At 40.5% G+C, this 16,524-nt stretch overlaps 1 protein-coding gene across 1 annotated transcript in view; it reads right to left on the reverse strand.

Annotated features, from left to right (window-relative positions):
• acsf3 (acyl-CoA synthetase family member 3) overlaps positions 1-15,619 on the reverse strand; it is a 31,407-nt gene extending 15,788 nt beyond the window's left edge. Inside the window, exons 1-5 of the mRNA XM_079664275.1 lie at positions 15,522-15,619; positions 13,607-14,411; positions 11,152-11,307; positions 6,632-6,786; positions 3,727-3,872 (exon numbers count right to left, since the gene is read on the reverse strand). Coding sequence (XP_079520401.1) covers positions 3,727-3,872; positions 6,632-6,786; positions 11,152-11,307; positions 13,607-14,329 — 1,180 coding nt within the window. The 5' untranslated portion in view covers positions 14,330-14,411; positions 15,522-15,619. The remainder of the gene's footprint in view (positions 1-3,726; positions 3,873-6,631; positions 6,787-11,151; positions 11,308-13,606; positions 14,412-15,521) is intronic.
• Between the last annotated feature and the right edge of the window lie 905 nt (positions 15,620-16,524).

Genomic DNA, 16,524 nt, shown 5'->3' on the forward strand with positions numbered 1-16,524 from the left:
ATAATAAGAATCAAGTGTCAAAAATGTTCATAACTGTGAACTGCCATAATCTTTAAGTGTAACTATTAATAAGAAATGTGTAAATAAAGTGTTACAAATTGGAAATTCACACATGAAATGAAAGGTGGTGTCAGCCTTCATATTGGAGCGTGTGTGCGAGTGTGCCCTCAAGAACCAGGTAATTATAGCAAGCGATGCACTCGGGCTAAGGGAGAGGGTCTCAGTGGTCGTGTGTGTGTGTGTGTGTGTGTGTGTGTGTGTGTGTGTGTGTGTGTGTGTGTGTGTGTGTGTGTGTGTGTGTGTGTGTGTGTGTGTGTGTGTGTGTGTATAACCCTAAGGCTATTATACCATTTCACAGACCACTGCTCTCCCAATAAAGAGCAGGTCAGGTCCAGATTAAAGAGTGATTCTCTCACTTCATATTGATCTAATCCACTCTGGTCTTGATTGGCAATGTCTATCACACACACACACACCATCACTTGCACTCAGCACGGAAAACCAACTAAACACAGAAGTAACAAGACGGCTTCAGTTTCAGGCTAGCAGACGCTTCGAAGTCCGAAGGTCGGACAAGCTGAAGCCAGACGGGTTATAATGATGAGTGCATCCTGATCTGCTTTGGACGTTGTGAACAAGGTTGATTGAGAGTTAAAGCAAGCACTGCCTCTGGTATCTTATTTTCATTAGAGAGACAGTATGGAGGATAGAGTAGATCAGAGGACATGCACTGTCTTGCTCAAGGACATTTCAGCAGGGTTAAGCTGCATCTACCTCCCACACCTGTGTGACTGGGATGAGAGGAGCTGGGTCTGAATATCCCTGTAACTCCACAGAGTTCACAATTCCACATTTTACCCAGGATATCTGTGATTCTCGAGCTGTGTGGAGTTGAGCAACGAGCCAAGGGTTAGAAATGGTCTCTCTGGTTTTCTCTTTGTATCTGTTGCACAATTGTTTCTATCACTTTTAATGTGAACAGCGATGTGCAAAATGATTAATGTCTTCAGGGACTTTTCAACTTACTGTATCTTGGTGTGTAATTATTCAGAACAACTTTAAAAATACGGTTAACTGAAGCGATTAGGGGGTAAGGTACTTAAACAATAAGCTGATCAAACTTTTTTTGTTATGTTTGTTACCCATTAACAGTTTAGTAATATTATCTAAACCACTCTATTTAGAGGTGGATACTGAAAGTACAATTGTAATGATGGTAATAAAGAGCTAGTTTCAGTAATAACATGTTTCTTTGTCTTCAAATAGGTGTGGCTATATATCTGGCTTTTTTCCCTTAACCCATCTAATCATTTGTGTTTTTCAGACTTCTTAGTAATGTCACCACATTCCCAGATCTTGGAAATTACCATTGGAGGTATAATGTTATTTGTAATTGGAATGCTTCCCAAAACTATAACTATACTACTGATGGCCTAAAACAACACAATTATTCTTTAAAACAAATATTGTAAATAAGAATTTACAAAACCCAGACAAAAAAAGGTCAAACAGTCAGCCTGATCATCTTTTCCTCTGATCATGCTGAAGATGTGTAGACAGAGTGATCTTCCACGAATGCTTGAGACATTTTTATAATAACAAAACCACATCCACACAAAAGCGGGAAACAGTCCTTTCCTGGTCAATTACCACATATCCAAAATCCATTTAAGGTTAAACTCAAGGAATCTCTCTCCCTATCTCTGCCCTCCTCCATCATCATTTCTTTCCTCTCATGACAGGAGCTGTAGAAATATTGGAGACTTGAAGCATTCTGTTCTGGATGATTCAACAAGATTGAGAGCCATGTTGAAGCGTACAGGCAGGTTATTACTGCTACATGCCGGGTGGGAAAAGGTCTGTGTGGAGTGGAGAAAGAATGATTGTCCGTATGACGACGTTCAACAATTATTCTTCCAAGACGTTTGTGAAAGACATAAAACTTTGGGTGGACATCAGAAGGAAGACAAGATGTAGTGGGAGACAGTGAGAAGCTGACTCTTGTCTCTGTCAACAAAAATATTCTTTAAAAAAAGGCAGGAATTAAAAAAAAAAATCATCAAAAAGAGCAGCAGAGGGAGATAATTATGAGATATAAAGAATGAAGAGGAAATAATCTCACGTATTTACGTATGAACATCGGCATTTTGACCTAGAAAGCCACAATGTTGTTAATCTGGAATGCTCCAAATCTGTAAACTACACAATGAAATCAGGCCAATTAAATGCCCTAAATACAGTAGCATATTATTAATACAATTGCCATCAATAAGGGTATTAAGAGCTGAGTTGGCTGCTACTTAGCTGGCGGAGGGAAAAAAAAGAAAAGAGAAGCGGAGTGTGAGTAAGAGATGGGGGGAGATGGCGACTCTACTCCACTGCTCTTCTGAGAGTGTTTCCTGTGGCTGCTATTGATCCATTTTAACCTACTTAAAGACAAGACAAGAACACACTGACTCAAACAGGCACCAGCTCATGCCTGCATAGTGCAGACACTCACAAACATACACACATCTTCGACAAAAGTCTGCAGCGGAAACATCAATAGAACAACAACCTTTCTTGATAATCACCAGAGAGGAATCAAACACAGCCTGCTCAGTTTATGCCAAACATAACCTGACAAACAAACAAAACAAGAGCCCAACAAAACTGCAGACAAAGGGTAACCCAATCCACTTCCAGGATAATTAGCTCTACCTGTAAGAGGAAGAGTTGGCTGGGGAGCAGTAAAGGAAGGAGAAGGGGGGAGAGAGATGGAGGTGGGGAGGACAAGAGAAGACAGGAGAAGAAAGCAACCAGCACTAGTCTGACCTCATTTCCAGACCTTGCCTTTGTTCCTGCATGTGCGAGGGAGGTGTTGTTTGGATCATGGGGTTTTACCTGACATCTCACCACCACAAAAAAATAAATGCCTACGATATAAAACACAACACATGAAGCCCAAGTACTGAATCAAACTGGTGCGGGAAGCCGAACAATAGATAGAGAGATATTTGAATATTCTGCTCCATGAAATCATTTTCTTTTAAATTAGTCTCCAAAAAAAAACCGGATGACTAAAATTCCCTGCCCATGTTTCCGAGATTAAAAATATAAATCTATTCAATGTGATTATGGAGGAATAAATCACTGATTGCAAGTTTGTTGATTGATAATTATAAGCTAGCAAAGTTTTAAAAGTAATGCCAGCTTCATGTAGGGCTTAATTACTATACAGCAGCAACTGACAGAGGAAGTAACGTTGATGTCATTTTTCTTCCCCCAAAGTGAATAATTTTATACTACCATTTTTTAAAAAAGTGATTAACATCAACGCTCATTTGCTCCTGTAATTTGCCTTTATTGATGTTCATACTAGTTAAGAGCACATTAAGAAATGTTGCCCTTGATTTGTTCTTTGTAATAAAAGGGTTTCTAAAATGATTAACTGCTCATTATCAGATGTTTTTTCTGTATTTCCTGCCATTCGTCCAGCATTTGCTTGTAATTAGTATTTTTGGAAAGAAGAGAGAACTACACCTTCAGCTGTGTTTGTGCCGTTAGTGTTTCTCCACCTGATGTTGCAGGGTGAGAGTTAACTCTGAAATAGTTTAACTTTGTTCACTCTTTTCATACTTTTTATGGTTTCCCCTTATATATGTTTTTCCATACTGAGCACAAGTATAAGTGTGTGTGTGGGCGGACGAATGCTGGAAGTGTATTCAGTCAGTCAGACTTGTGTACCTGGGGTGCGTGGGCCCTTCAGAGGGTTGGACAGTGCCATGCCGATCTCTGTCATGCCGTAGCGTTCCAGCAGAGTGTGTCCTGTGATCTCCTCCCAGCGCTGCAGGGTGGGCAGAGGGAGGGCAGCTGAGCCCGAGACCATCAGCCTGCAGGGAGAGAGAGCCGAATATGAAGGGAAAGACTTCAGGATCCATGTAACTAGGAAATACTATGCCATACAACTTTGTAAAACGTCTACATCTCAAGTCTATCAAGAATGTAAATTAGCAGGGGATCAGATGAGAGGTTTAACCGCACATCCTCCTGTATTGATTACATGGTCGATAACCAATACCATCAATGCAAATGAAAACATCTATACATATCACCATCTTTTTGATACATGTGTCTTTGGAAATTCAAATGGAACTGTTTCTAAATTCGTTCTGAGCGCACCGCCTTCCTACAATTCAATTAATTTAGTTTTCTGCGAGTTGATGACTTATTGTGTTAAATAGGCTATTATAAAGTCGCATACCGTGTCAATCACAAGCCCCTGAATTAAATCATAACATACAACAATGTACAAATGTGTAAAAGATGTCACGTATTAACACACATTTTTTAACAGGCATCATCAAAACATATCAAGGGGCAATAAAGAACCTTGTAAACAATAGTTGATCAGTACTCCAATATGTATGCATACCAGTTAACAGCTTACAATTCTTTCAAAATATATTCCTTTGTTCAGTGTTGAGATGGTCTTAAATGGTTTAAAATCTCTTAACCCTTAGATGCATAAGTGGGTCTTTTTTGACCTGGTGAGTTGGTATTCTTGAAGTATCTTTGTAATTAACATTTTTTATCATTTCATATTCCAGCTATTTCTTAAAAAAAAATGTTTTGGATATCATGCCATTCACATTTTTTATTGACATTTTATACATTTTAAGAAATTGTAGTTTTTGTATTACTACCCCAACCTTCCATAAGTGGGTCAAAAATGACCTGCATGCATTTTCTATGGCAGGGGTCGGCAACCTTTTTGATATGAAGTCCCATTTAAAAAAAAAAAAAAAACAGGAGGGCGGGGGAGCCTCGCGGCGGGGAAGCAGTGTCGCAACATACACGATGCCGAATTTAACAAACAAATGTAAGTAATTGGTTTAAACGGCATAATAATAAGGGCGATCGTCCGTTCTGTGATTCTCAAGAGCACACATGTTATGATATTAGGGTCGCGTCGGGTCATGCAGAGTGAGATGAGATCGCTGTCCCTTTAAGAGAGAGAGATAGAGAGAGAGGGGTGTGGCTTGTGCATGTGTTTGTGGATGGTAGAGCGACAGTGAGGGAGCGTGTGTATGTTTCTGGAAGTGAAACGGGAAAGCAGAAAAACAGATGTCTGTGATGTATTTTGTGAAACAGAAGAACAGCTAAATAAATGCAATGGCCTCACAAGAAGAGCTCACCTCTCTTCAGTCATTTAAGCTAAAGTGGGTTATTGAACCTGAAGCTTGTTGCTTCTGCCCTCCTCGACTACGGTCTGGGAGCCGACAGGAAAGTTCAACACACAGATGGCCAGTCCGCCCCTTTGTAACATATTATTTCGATGAGAGATGAGCAGATCCCCACTGGGCTTTCAACTAAATACACAGCCAGGCAAAAACTGCGGCATTTGTACAGCTCCTTATGGGTACTGCAATTTGTGAGGTGCTTTCCTCCGTGGTGAAACGATCAGCACTGCACCACGGAGGAAAGCGGCAGAAAGTCACCTGGAGTTAAAGAGAGCGGGGCTGCGTTGCGTGCATGGCTTCCTTCTGCAGGTAACGGGGAGACGCGTTCTGGCAGCGGTCTCGTTCAGGATACGAAAATACAATTTAAATATTTTGCACACTTATTCCACTTATTCCTAGTGTGCCACTGGTTACGGTGCCGCGTGCCAGCGGTTGCCGACCCCTGTTCTATGGAATCCTATGGGAACCTTTGATTCTTATCACCTGTGGCTGTCAGGAATACATTCACTGTGGACCACACAGACTACATCACAAGTGACATCTCTCAGGAAGATTATTTTATCAAGATCTGATACCTGTCAGTATAATTATAATAATATTAATACATTATATACTTGAAATGTTTTGGCTCTATGAAACCTGATGTACTTCATCAAGTTTGTATCTTGTTGGTCGAATGCACTTATGGTAAGTCGCTTTGGATAAAAGCGGCAGCTAAATGCAATGTAATGTAATATTTGTATAGGGCTTTTCAAGGACTCAAAATCGCTTTACAATATAAGGGAAGGTTAGGGTGGGGGGTAGGACTATCAAACTTTATCAACCGGCATGGATTGATGGGGGGTGGGCTATGAGTAGACAAGAGGAGAAGAGATGAGTTTTGAAAAGGGACTGGAATATTGTGAGGGTCTCAGAATAGTGGAGATCTTTGCATCAATATGTTCAAAACTGTTTTTTTCAAAATGTAAAAAAAATTTCTAAAATTATAGTGAAAAATTAAATATAAAATATTTCTAGTGTGAACCAAAATATAATACTAAATATAATACAAGTGATTTTTCTTAACCAAAATGACAAAAATGGCATAAAAACACATATTATTCTAATACGGGTCCTTTTTGAGCCACTTATGGAAGAGTGTCGGGTCCAGTCACTCGTGCATCTAAGGGTTAAAGGAGCTCCATTGGATTTATGTGACTGTTAGGGCCTTAACATATAATACTCACAATATTCATTCACATGAAAACCATTCAGTGACACTCGGCCACATGTACTAAGTCAACTTTATTATTATATTACACACACACACACCCCCACCCACCCCCACACCCACCCACCCACCCACCCACCCACCCACACACACACACACACACACACACACACACCAGCAGTGATCTGCCTGTCAGTACCTGATCCTCTCTTTGCAGGCCGCTTTCACAAAGTCCTTGACGTGAGGCTGAGTGAAGTGCTGATCATAGTACTGGATCAGTTTAGAGTAGATCGTAGGCACAGCCATGAACACATTAACCAGGGGAGCCTTGGTGCTCAGCATCATCTCCCACACCTGGGAGAGAAAGAGAGAGACATTCATATTTACACAATATTAACGATATATTCCAAATATATATACCGTAATTTTCGGACTATAAGCCGCGCCTTTTTTCCCATTTTTCGACGCTGCGGCTTATATAACGGTGCGGCTAATCTATGGATTTTTACAGCTAACGGCCACCACCTTTAACTCTATGGGCTCTATGGCCGGTCCGCGCCCCCCACCTTCCAGCAGGAAAAGCTGGAGGCCGGAAAAGAGTGAGACAGGTAGCGCGCAAAAGTAAAAGTGGAACCGAGAGTGGTACGAGAGACAGAACGAGAGCAAGACAGACAGACATTACGAGAGCGAGACAGTTTGTCCCCGTACCACTGGTTGAAAACCACTGCTGTAGATCACTGCCGGTACGTGCGCTGGGAGCGCACCGTTTAAGTTTGAAAGTTGAAAAGTTTGTGTGTCTGAAACGCTATGTGATACAGTACAGTTTACACAGCACAGTACATGTTCTGTAGCTACTATTGCACTAAATGCTAACACTTGAATACGTTATGCAAATATGCAACTTGTTTGTTGAAATGTTAATAAATGGGAGCTTCCTCAAACAGCCATCTCTTTCCCGACAATCCCCTCTGTGCACGAACCCTTACATATGCTAATTAAACATTAAAACACCTGCGGCTTATAGTCCAGTGCGGCTTATATATGTACACATCATTCAATTTAGCTGCTGCGGCTTATATTCAGGTGCGCCTTATAGTCCGAAAATTACGGGTATATGAATACTAGTCTTTTGAAAGTCTCAATATTTACATTACAATGATTTCTGCAATACTGTATGACAACATGGTCATACATATAAAGACATTTTAATTTAATAGAGAGAGAAAAAAAGAGAAAGAGAGGGACAGAGAGAATCACAATAAATAACAGGGAATGGAGAGTGGGATAGAAAAAGAAGCGGAAAAGGAAATAATCTAATGGACAATCAAAACTAAATATCACATCCAAATTGATTCCCTTGGAGCAAGTAAAAGTGCCATATTTTCCTTTTATTTAATGTAAATGGCAGAGTAAGGTTTAGACATTAGCTTTATATTAAACCCATCAACACAACGCCAAAAAAAGTCAAAACATATTGCCTCTTTTGCAAAGGTCAGGGCTTAGGAAACAGGAGACTGCTGTAGGGCAGAGAGACGGCATGTTACAGTAGGCCTTCTGTACGCACACTTTTGACAAAGGGGCTTTTTGACAGACACAGAAGGGGCCGCTCATATCCTCCGCTGCATCAAGCCTCATCTCACAGGCGTTAATGCGCATACATCGTGAACTACATGCACGGATACAAAATACTGAAATATCTCATAAACTCACTTATTCAAGGACAAAGCTATTACATTACAGATTACACCCCACCTACTCCATCTCTCCACACACACATACACACACACACACACACACACACACACACACACACACACACACACACACACACACACACACACACACACACACACACACACACACACACACACACACACACACACACACACACACACACACACACACACACACACACACACACACACACACACACACACACACACACACACACACACATTAAGTGAAGGTGAACGACAGCTTCTCTAAGTCTCATCTCCCCCCCTGGGAGACAAACGCTCCTCCCCAGCTGTCTCCCCTTCCCCTCCCCTCTCAGTCTACTTATCCTCACTTCTTCTCCATCTCTCATTCTACCTCCATTACCCAAGTGCTTCTTTTTCATTCTCCACTTTCATCTCTGACCCCACATCTTCCCTTCATCGTTCTTTCGCCTCTCTCCCCTTTGCTTCCTATCTCACATTCTCTCTCTACATTTAATAATTTCCTGCTTCGTTGCCCGTGCAGTCACACACACACACACACACACACACACACACACACACACACACACACACACACACACACACACACACACACACACACACACACACACACACACACACACACACACACACACACACACACACACACACACACACACACACACACACACACACACACACACACACACACACACACACACACACACACACACACACACACACACACACTTTCTCCTATGATCCGTCTCACCTACAGTAACACCACATCCTTCTTAATGTGCCGGCACTTTCTAAACTCTTCCTGTCACTTTTCTCCTTTCAGTCACCTCACTGTGTAGACTCACCTGATCCATTATCTATCTTACTGCTCTCACTTTGTTTGCCTCGAAGACAGAAATATAACTGAAATATGTATGGGAGAATCGAGTACCGACTTTAGCCTTATCAAATCCATAACAAATTCCTCGCGTTACATGTTGATCTCAAAACTGTGCGCGTTCACACTCCACCTGTACACACACAGTCTAAAACTTTGTTCAGAGACGGATTATTAAGTGTGCCCTGACCATTCTGGGTGGTGTCTATCAAGTGCAGTGGAGCGATTCAACCAAGTCCAGTCTGGAGGGGAGAGGAAGGCAATTTATGTCCATCAAAGAGGTGAACTCTACCTAGGGGACAGGATGTGATGAGAGCAGAGGGCCATGGCCTGCATCCTAAACAACTCTGTGATGCTCAGGCCTCAGACCTCAACATGGGGCTCCAATACATTTGCCAATTCTTCCTGAAAAGGTTCGTTGTTGAACGTCAACTTGTCTGTAGTGATGAGTTTTGAACTGACAGGCTATCAAAAGTTGGCCTTGATGCTTGGTCAGATTTGTACTTCAGTGAGTTTATTCTTTTATCATCTATGTTCTTTAACCAGCTACTACAGTTTTGCTTATTTCACAATTGGTTTTATTTAAGGAACTTTTTTTTACAGTGGCTGTCATTCATTTAGTAAGAAATCCAAACATTGGACGAATGGATATTCTGAAAACTAGATGAAAATGGGGAGATAACAATGAATTCAAAAGGGAACACTAATGGTTGAGCCAAAGTTTATAGGTAATCCTTAATAATGCTTGAGGTGTTTCACTGAAAACCACAAAATATTTGAAAAAAATAAATTAGAGAAAAACTTTAGAATTGTATTAACTGGGGACAATTATTATCCGTCCAAAATGTTGAGGATTATTTAAAACATTGAGCTGCTATTGGCATAGGAGAAGGAGTGAGAGGGTGAGAAGGATTCATCCTACAGTATGGCGACCATAAAAGGTGCACAACATGTAAATTAAACCAATAGTAGATTAGATATTTTTGTCTGGAGCAAAGTGGGGGACTGATCGACTTACTATCTCAATAATGTATTTGATAAGATGCTTAAATCTAATCTAATCAAATATGTGTTAATAAGTCATGTCCTTGATAAAAATATGAATTGCTATGAATAATTAGTCAATGTAAATTCAAATAGACAAAACAATCTGAGTAGTGCTGAACCTCAGAAAGAGTATGTGCTTGTCCGTCTGCAGCAGCACACTAGAAAAAGAAACATGTAAGATTTACTGGATCACAATTCCTGCGCTGATATTTTATCACTATCTCCGGGCGAAATCAGAAGAAAATCAATGGCGGCCTCTGCTGCCTAGGCTACCCTTCAGAGATCTAAGGGGATAGAAGAGACAGACTATCGATCACTTCATCAATGCACTGTTACTTCAGAAGGAGGAGAATAAAGGCTTTTTCAGAGGGTGAGAGGAGGGTTTTGGGGCTTGGTGCAGAAGGTCAGGGATAACAGCTGAATACTAATAGCGATTACAGTGTCGCAATACCCATGCTGACAGATACATGCGTCCTCTAAAGACCATACTTTCCATCTACCTTCACTGCCATTAAGTTGTAGAGGTCCTGATGTACAAAGACACACATGTTTTGAAACAACACCTCCACACAGATGTCTCATCCTCCCCCTGTCCCCCAATGTTCCCCACCCTTCCTAGAGCAAAACCAGCACCATCATCCTTCAATGTCAGCTCATCGATTGATCTGCTGCTTAAGCCCTTGCCGTGAGTCGGCATTGGTCAGATACAAAGCCACACGAGGCAATTCATCACTGAGCCCCGAACACTTAGTTTGACAGTCGGAGAGGGAGGAGGAGAGACTGATAGGAGAGAGGGAGAGGAGATGAAGCGAGGAGAAACAAGGGGATGGAGAAAAATGGAAACGATAGAGAGAGAGGAATTGATGAGGAAAAAAGCTGAACGTTTGTTTTCTTATCCACACAAGGCTTCTGAATCGGACATCTTAGCCTCACTGTCAATAACAAATTCATTCCCATATTCATTCACTGCCACAGCTTGACAGCTGTACGACCACCTCTTTTGTTCAGAGGTGTAAATAGAAAGGTAAGGTACCAAAAGAAAGAGTTATAACAAAAAAGAGAGAGTGAAATGAAGACCTTCTGAGGCTGGAATTCAGGCAGCATGACGCAGGTGGCGCCCACCCAGAGCGGGCACAGCAGCTTGTTAACGATGCCATGCACGTGGTGGAGCGGCAAGACGTGGAGGATGACATCATCTCTGGACCACGCCCACTCTGAAACCAGACACTGGATCTGAGGGGTAAGGGTGGTGGGGAAGTAAAGAGAGGAAGGGGTCAGAAAACCTCAATCAGCTTCCACTGTTGAAGACATCGGTTAGGACATTTCTGGTGTTGTGGCGCTGTATTCACGCCTCAATGAGTCATTCCTGCTGCTGCAAGAATGACTTTTGACAACCTGTGAACAACTGAAAGGGGTTGAAGTTAGAGAGCATAATCATAACATTATTCTACTCTTACCGCCTTATGTCCTAGACTCTTATTGGTGGAGAAATTGTATACATCTTTTCAACAATGAATATCTCCCAGCCTAATGTGCAAACTGTAAGTATAGAAAGAACACTACATGTCTGATGTTTATCATTCATGTCTGGACATGCCATCAATATAGCTGCTGAGTGGATATATTACTTTGTATTATTCCTGCACACATAATTGCCAGAAGTCTGCATTCTCTTGAAGTGAATTTGTTTGATTTATTGCGTTAAGAGGCCAGTATTTTGCCAATACCAAATGTCATGTTTTTAGGACATTATAAATAGTGGATTAATAGATTATTCGAAGCCTTACTTACTTCAACAATAAAATATATTGATATCTAATTAACTGTAGCAGAATACATTTATTTAAATAGCTCCAAATGTATCCCGAATTGAGTTTGATTATTTAAATGGCATAGAAACTATTTCAACCTTGTAATACAGATTTACAAAACAGTGGAATTATATATTTTATAACAGTTATTGGATATTAATCAAAGCCTACATTTGGAAGTCTTACAACAAATGTATTTAACTTTTGCCTCAGGTCTTAATTTACATGAACCTGGGAGAGGAGCTTTCCAGGAACTCTGACAACCTGATGCTGTTGTTGCCTTCCAGGAAAACAGACAGACTCACTTAATCATTCACTCACTCACTCACTTCCCTGGGCCAACCACAGACAAATGAAACCCTGCCTTCTTTAGGGGTCTAATTTTCCACACTATTGGACATGTAGGTCAATTTAGCTTAAAAGTAAAAAAGAAAATCTTCATGAGATCTCTAATGGCATAAAGGAGTGATTATTCAGAAAGCTTGACTGGAACAGAAGAGGATTGATGCTAATTAGGGAGTCACATGTGGGTGAGGGGATGTCTAAACACCGTCTGCACTCAGAAACATGCATATATTTGATGTGTCTTTATTTGTGGGAGTTTCAGATAGCCATTTCTTAATCTCTGCATGAAATATCAAATGCCATGCTTTAAATAAATCAAACCCAGAAGACAAACATGAAAAAGTAAATGCAGCCCCTTCTTGCATTGAAAAAAACTAAGTAAATCAGAACAAAGGTGTCCCCTTGTATGAATAGAATATTAACTTAAACAGAAACATAATTTTTTTTTTTACAATTAGGTCAATCATTTGCGGCTCGAGAGTAGATTTTTACACATCAACCAGCCAGAGCTGAAGCGGGCAGGAAGGAGATGACCACAATTATATTGGAGAAGCTAGAAGTATGATAGAAGCTGTGCCAGAAAAACCTAACAAGCATCCAAGAAGAGTTTCTGGAGTAGATGTTTCAGAAAGGATATTGTTCAGAGTAAAAAAACATACAAGTAAAAAGAAAGTTACATTCAGGCTCACTAGTATACTGACTCTAATCTGAGTATCTTCAGTCTTCACCAGTGGTTTAAGAATTACACCTAAAAAGGGTGAATACAGGTTTATTTAGAGTTAGTTTTACCTTGGATTATTGAGAGAAATTCAGTGTATTACATTGTTTCCCTTTAGTGAGAGTAGGTTGGCTCAAACCAGAGCCCTTGCTTGTAACCACAGGGACCATTAAATAAATAAATAAATATATTAAATAAATTAAAGGCAAACCTTTTTGGTTAATGATGCATCATGATTGGTTTTTATAACAATATTAAAATTGAGTTTTTTCAGTGGCATCAATGTCTGTGACTCAAAATCTAATTGTGATATTATTACTACACTGGACAAATACACACTTGTTTTGATAGGATTTTTGTATTTTTTGTGAATTTTTCAAAAAACGCTTCCATGACATTTGATCTTTTGATTCCAATTCAACGCAGAATCAAACTTCTAAACTAGACAGGTGGGACAAACCTCTACATATTGGATTTTAGTCCACCTGCTTTTTTATATGAATTGTTTTATGTAAAAATAAGCTTACATAAAATCATCATCAAAAATCAGTTTTTTTCAATGCTGTTAAACACGTCCTGTGGGTCAATTAAAAGCCAATTAGTCTTTAACAAAAACGTTTATATTTTAAGTAACTGTGGTTTAAAAGACAACACTTACCATGGCTTGGATGCTGCTGTGCGTATGTAGAACTCCTTTGGGTCTCCCTGTGGTACCACTGGTGTAGATGATCATAGCTGGTCGATCAGCCCAGTCTGTGATGTCTTCTTTCTCCTTCTCCTGGGTGTCTGCCCCATATAAAGTGCTTAGGTCCGAAGTAGGGGGCAGTGTCAGGCAGGGCAGCCCCAACCTCCGAGCAAGCGGCTCCAGGGTTTTAGCATAGGGATGCCCTGCCACAAGCAGGGAACTCTGGGAGTCAGAGATGATGTACTCCAGCTCAGACTCTGGATGTTTTGGGAAGAGTGGCACCGCCGTCCCACCACTCATCCAAGCTGCCCACTGTGCCACTGTGTAGGAAGCATCATTAGCACACAAGAAGGATATTCGTTTTCCTCCTAACTCCCCACAGTTAGAGTTGAGAGCTGTCTTGATTCTACCTGCGAGACCCAAGCTGCTGCAATACAGCTGCTTGTAGCTGTGGGTGCCACTGCTGTCTAGGATAGCGAGCTTATCTCCAAATGCTGGAGCTCTGGTAAACACTGGCTTCTGGTTTAACCTTGTAGATGGAGCTGTCATCCATCTATGAGCCCCTCTTTGAACTACAGTTCCCCGTAGCCAATGTGCTGGCTTTAATGGGCTATAAGTTCTGTGAAAAGTGGCTTTCAATTGAGGCAGTGTCCACTTCAGAGAGTGGCAGGCAGTAGCAAAAAGTCCTGTCCGCATCTTTCAGCTGTACAGACCCTCTGGAGTCAGATCTTTAAGATGGCTCCATCCTCAGGATTTTGCATCCACTCATATCAGACATCTGAGGAAAAAAGGCATAGTTTTATCAAAAAACAAATCAAATTTGAGATCTTCTCTTATAGTCAAATGCCACATTTCTTTAACTTCATTCATCTACAGTAGCATTGAACCTTTAAACACAGCTTCACTGCATGTGGCTTAAATGTATGGCTTATTTTTGTTCAGCCCTTCTTAAAGATGGTGAGCAGTAAAAGGAGCAGATGATAAAACATTGATAGTAAAATGTGGGTACACTCGATCAAACTATTATTACATATTTCTAAAGTGACTGGAATTGAAAACATAGATAGCCAAAAGGCTGAGAAGTCTCTAATTTTGGCCAAAAAACTAGTTCCTTAATCTTAATACAAGTTTGATCAAGGTTAATTGAATAGTAAAATACAACTAATTGCACCACAAACCTCCTATTTTGATCTAGACTAGTTATTTGGACACATGATAGCTATAAGTAAGGAGACATTCCCATAATGAAACAGCTGCATTTAACAATGTTTGTATGAAACAGAAGACCTAAAAATAACTATAGAAAGAGGCACGTCTTTTTTGCCATTGTACTGATAATATTCGGGTATGGATTTAAGTCAATTAGTCATTTAACGTGAAAGCACTAAAATGATCTTCCAATAAAATAATGTAATTTATGTTGGTCCCTAAGTGAAATCCAGTGCTTTAGGGTGAGAGCAAACTCTCTGACTGCAGTCTGTGACACTGAGTTGGCTGAGAGGACCGCAGTCTTTCGTATACTACAACCTAAACTAACCTCTCTGAGTAGATTATGTGTAAAACTTTTCACAAGTGCAGCGTTTTTCAGTGTAACTGTATCCACTATAAATCAGGCGATGTCCAACTACAACAGGAACTACTCGGTTTGTCATGGCAACTAACGTCATCTGACTGTTCAGCGTTAACGTTACCATGACATTGGACATGAACGTGAAGTTAACTGACAGGCAGTTCAAAATACGTCCCCGAAACCCCGACACTGAACAGACCTTGGCCAGGCAGGCACACGGATTGTAAATATCCCTCTTAGTTCAGCGAATAATATATAAATATTTCTAGGGATATACCCGTGGTTCGCTTTATCTTCCTAAATGCATATTAATCTTACCCAAAAAACAACCCTTGTAGCGAGGGACGGCGTCACAGCATAACTGTTCCGGCATGAAACACACGTTGGTTGAATGGTTCCTGGTTCCTGCCTCGTAAGTACACCCTGCGAAATTATCTCTTGTGTGGCTATTTGGACATTACAAAAATACTATTTGTGTTATCGTGCAAGAGCTTGATGTTTTCTTATCTTAATTACCTTTTATTTACTCGTATTCCTCTTCACGATATGCTCATTTTTGCAGGTTATTATTAGAGTGTATTTATTTTAAAGATTAATTGTATTTACACAGTCTCGTTTAAAAACGAAAGGTGACCGTGCCTTTCAGGTGGTGGCTCCAACACTGGAGCTCTCTCCCTATAGTCATCTGCTCTGCAGTCTCTGTAGAAGCTTTAAAAACGAATTAAGACCCATCTTTTTACATTGGCTTTTATTTCTATTTGAAATGTGTGGGTTGTGTTATGTTATTGTGTTTGTTCCTTTCAGGACTCCACGTGGTCTGTCTTATGTTTTTATGTTGACCTTAAAAATGTCTGCCTCATGTGGTTATTGTATTCATGGTCTGTGGTCTTAATTTTAACTTTTGTTCTTACTTGTGAAGCGCTTTGTGAAATTCTATATCTCTCAAAGGTGCTATAATAAATAAATGTATTATTATTATTATAGAGGCAAGGTTATTTCAAATCTTACTTTTGCAAGTTTCACAACAGACCTACAGACAGTTTCAGATAAATGCATCATTAATATACTGTTAGACCATCCTGTGGTTCTTAGCTCAGTTTGGTACTTGTTTGCATACCTCCCCCTATTTTAAAGGACCTGGAGATCGAATGGAGAGGCTGCTCACCAGAGAAGAGGACAGGGGAAGGGAGAGTGCAGTATACTATATATGCAGCTACCCCACACAGAGATGTGTTTGGCTTTAGATCACATGCCAGCCCTACTACTCAGTGTGCCAACTAGCTTGGCTGGCTTCATCATCACAGTGCAAGTGGGCATATTC

The sequence above is a fragment of the Notothenia rossii genome (genome assembly GCF_949606895.1).
Source record: "Notothenia rossii genome assembly, chromosome: 2".
In the NCBI taxonomy this organism is placed as follows: Eukaryota; Metazoa; Chordata; class Actinopteri; order Perciformes; family Nototheniidae; genus Notothenia; species Notothenia rossii.